A 3,175-nucleotide genomic window follows, 5' to 3' on the forward strand; every position below is an offset into this window, starting at 1 on the left:
AAAGGTTTGCAAGATTGGCAAAGTTCGGTCTAAATTGATTGTTTCTCAAGTTTTGTTTTTTTTTGGCTCTGTATTCGTAGGACGGAAGGTGAAAACGGTGAAATATCTGAGAATCGAATAATAGGAAAACTAATGAAAATGGTTTAAAACCTTTGAGTTTTAACGATAAAGACAAAATAAAGAATAAAGTAAATAGTATCATAATTGACTTTTTAGTGTAAAAATGTGATTTTTCGTTAAAATAAATATTACCAAGAGCTTTTCGTTAAAGTTCTCATGACTTTTTTCTTTCTTGACAATATTTCTTTTCCTTTTTTTAAAATAACTCCTTGACCATATATAACCTTTGATTTTTACGACTTCAAAGTCCCAAACTTGCAAACATGATGTACTCTTATGACTGTAAAAATCAACACAGCTAGGGCAGAATATCTTTTATGGTTATTGTGTTGAGAGGGACATGAACTTTGAATTGGCCAGACTCCCACACAACTTTCATGACCTCTGACCTACAAAGGAAACAGGCAAACATGCTGAGGCCATCATGCTGAGAAACTTCTCAGAACCCAACGATGGCAAATTTGAGAAAGTTGAAACCTTCAACACACAAACACAAACACGCAGAATTCCAGTTACGTGATGTGAGAGATACACAGATGATGTGACAATGGTAGATAGAGAGAATGGAAGACTAATGCATATTGTTCATAGCTAGTCATAGACAAATTTGATTAACATTATATGTTTCCATAAAAACGAGAAAAAGTGAAAGATAAAAAATTAAAGCATTTCTAGCTAGCTAGTTAGCCATTTTCCTTCCCCAATTCCTTTCCGAATTCCCTGCTTTTTGCTTCTGTTTTCTCTAACCCAATTCATTTCTTCCCAATTTGTTACAAACCCTTTTGACTCAGATCAATCCTGTAAATTTCAGCTTCAAAAGAAATCACCAAAATCTGTGCATCCAGTTGGACCAACTTCACTGGTTTTGTCTCCAAAGGACATGCCATAATGGTTGACATTATTATCATAAGCCACACCAAATCCATAATCCATCAAAAATCCAGAATCCTGATCAAGATAAAGATTCCCAGCCATGGAAGACGAATCCGAAATGCTTGATCCCTCCTGAGACAATGAAACAGTTGTGCTGTAATTCCTCCTTGACCTTGCACCCAAATCCGAAAAACCCGAGAGCTTGGGGTTGTATAACTGATCAGGGTTTAAGCTCATGGTCTGGTTATCTGCACTAAGTCCAGACTTCACATCATATAGCATCTGCAATGTGGATGGAACTTGGGGTTCGGACGTCGAAAAGGCAGAGTCTTGGGGTTTCTCGGCTTCTGGGATTCCAAAAAAATTGGCATTGTTTGCAATTGTGGGCTCTTTGCTGCTGATATTCTTTATCTTTCCTCCCAAAAGCTTCTTCTTTAATTTGGTGTTCCAGTAGTTCTTCACATCGTTGTCTGTTCTTCCAGGCATGTAAGAAGCAATGACTGACCATCTTAAAAAATTGGGGGAATTTAAAAAATGCAAATAAGTTAGAAAATACTGATCAAATTAAATGTTGCGGATAATAAATTAAGATATTAAAAAAAAAAAACATTGAAAACTTGCCGGCTTCCCATCTGGTTGTAGAGGTTGCAGATAATGCTGTCCTCCTCCTCAGTGAAGCCACCGTGTTTGATGTCTGGCCTCAGATAGTTCAGCCACCGCAGACGGCAGCTCTTCCCGCACCGCCTCAGGCCTACAAACGGTACAAAAACTAATAAAGTTCAGAACTTTTTGTAGAGATTGGCAAAGAAAGCAAAAGCTGCAAAACCCTTTTCTCATTTCTCCACAGTTTTCATTCTTTGAGCTCAAAAGACGGATTTAGAGAGAGAGACCAGCTTTTTTGGGGAGATGAATCCAATTGCTGGCGGTGCCATCACTGCCATGAGACTGGAGGTAGGACTTGAGAGCTGCGTCTTCTTCCGGAGACCACGGACCTCTCTTCACGTTCTCTTTGTCACAGCATGGAGTGCGTCCCATGGTTACTTACTGTGTTCCCTCACTCACTCCCCAAGAACCAACCAGAAGGGACCGAGACGACAGAGGAAAAATCAGACACGCAAAATGTAAGGGGTTTTGGTGGAGGAGGGGGTTTATAAAGATGGTGGCACCTTGAAATAATTAAATAAATAAAATGCTTGACTTCTGTACGGATATCCATATTTTTCAATTTTAATTGTAATATTTTATGTATGATTCTTATTTCTTGCTTATGAAGAGACATGACCAGTCAAACGGATGTGTATTTGACTTCGTCTTTTTTTCAATCATGGAGATGAATTGCTGTTCAAATTTGGTGTTACGATATTTTTTTTTATTTGTAAGTGAGAGATTTAATATTTGATTCTTTTGTTAATATAGTTTGTTTCACTCCTGTAAATTAAAATATTGTCTCATCAAAAAGCTTTAACCGGAAAAATATTATTACGTGATATTAAAATTGTGACAACTCATCCCTGAATATACGTTTTTATTTATTTTAATCGAAGGAATTAACGAAAATACTCTAGAGGCAAGGACTTTGACTTGCATTGACCATTGTCTAGAGAAACGTAAGACTTTTTCTTTTAGCGTATTTGTGTAGTACTCGTTGGTTCAAACGCATGGACGAAAGTCATTTGCGAATCCGGATTATAACGGTATAGTTACGAATGTTTGAAATTGATTATTTATATTTTAGATTATAAAGTGTTAAACTCCCACCTTATGAGAAAACTGACTAATTAATGTTAAGGAAGGAAAAAGGCATCACCCAATGAGGAAAAAAGGCATCACCCAATGAGAAAAAAGGGGAATTTTTCCCCATCCATGTGGACAAAACCGATGGCAACTCGGTTTCGATTCCGACCATTTCCACCAATTTTTCAGGTGATTTTCACTCATCCCTCTCCTGCAACCCATTCCACAATACCCCATCTTCTATCTCCATCTAAATTTGAAGATTTTTAGGCCAAAAACCGTGTAAAATCGTGCGGGTGACCCGTGAGGTTTCGACGATGATTCATTCAATCCAACGAGTTTCACCACCCACCACCACCCTTAACTAACTCCCCTTGGACCCAGGAACAAGACCCAACTGGTTGTAAAGGCGTTGGAACACCGAGGAAGGAGAATCGAAGTTCACCCA

General features: G+C 38.1%; 1 protein-coding gene across 1 annotated transcript; it reads right to left on the bottom strand.

Moving 5' to 3' along the window:
• Window positions 1–712: 712 nt before the first annotated feature.
• LOC103441008 (transcription factor MYB87-like) lies at window positions 713–2,116 on the bottom strand. Its single transcript, XM_008379710.4, has 3 exons — window positions 1,884–2,116; window positions 1,615–1,744; window positions 713–1,501 (listed from the first exon to the last, which is right to left on the bottom strand). The coding sequence occupies exons 1-3, from the start codon at window positions 2,026–2,028 to the stop codon at window positions 934–936; spliced, it is 843 nt and encodes a 280-aa protein (XP_008377932.3). The 5' UTR covers window positions 2,029–2,116; the 3' UTR covers window positions 713–933.
• Between the last annotated feature and the right edge of the window lie 1,059 nt (window positions 2,117–3,175).

Source organism: Malus domestica, chromosome 08, assembly GCF_042453785.1.
Source record: "Malus domestica chromosome 08, GDT2T_hap1".
Taxonomy (NCBI): Eukaryota; Viridiplantae; Streptophyta; class Magnoliopsida; order Rosales; family Rosaceae; genus Malus; species Malus domestica.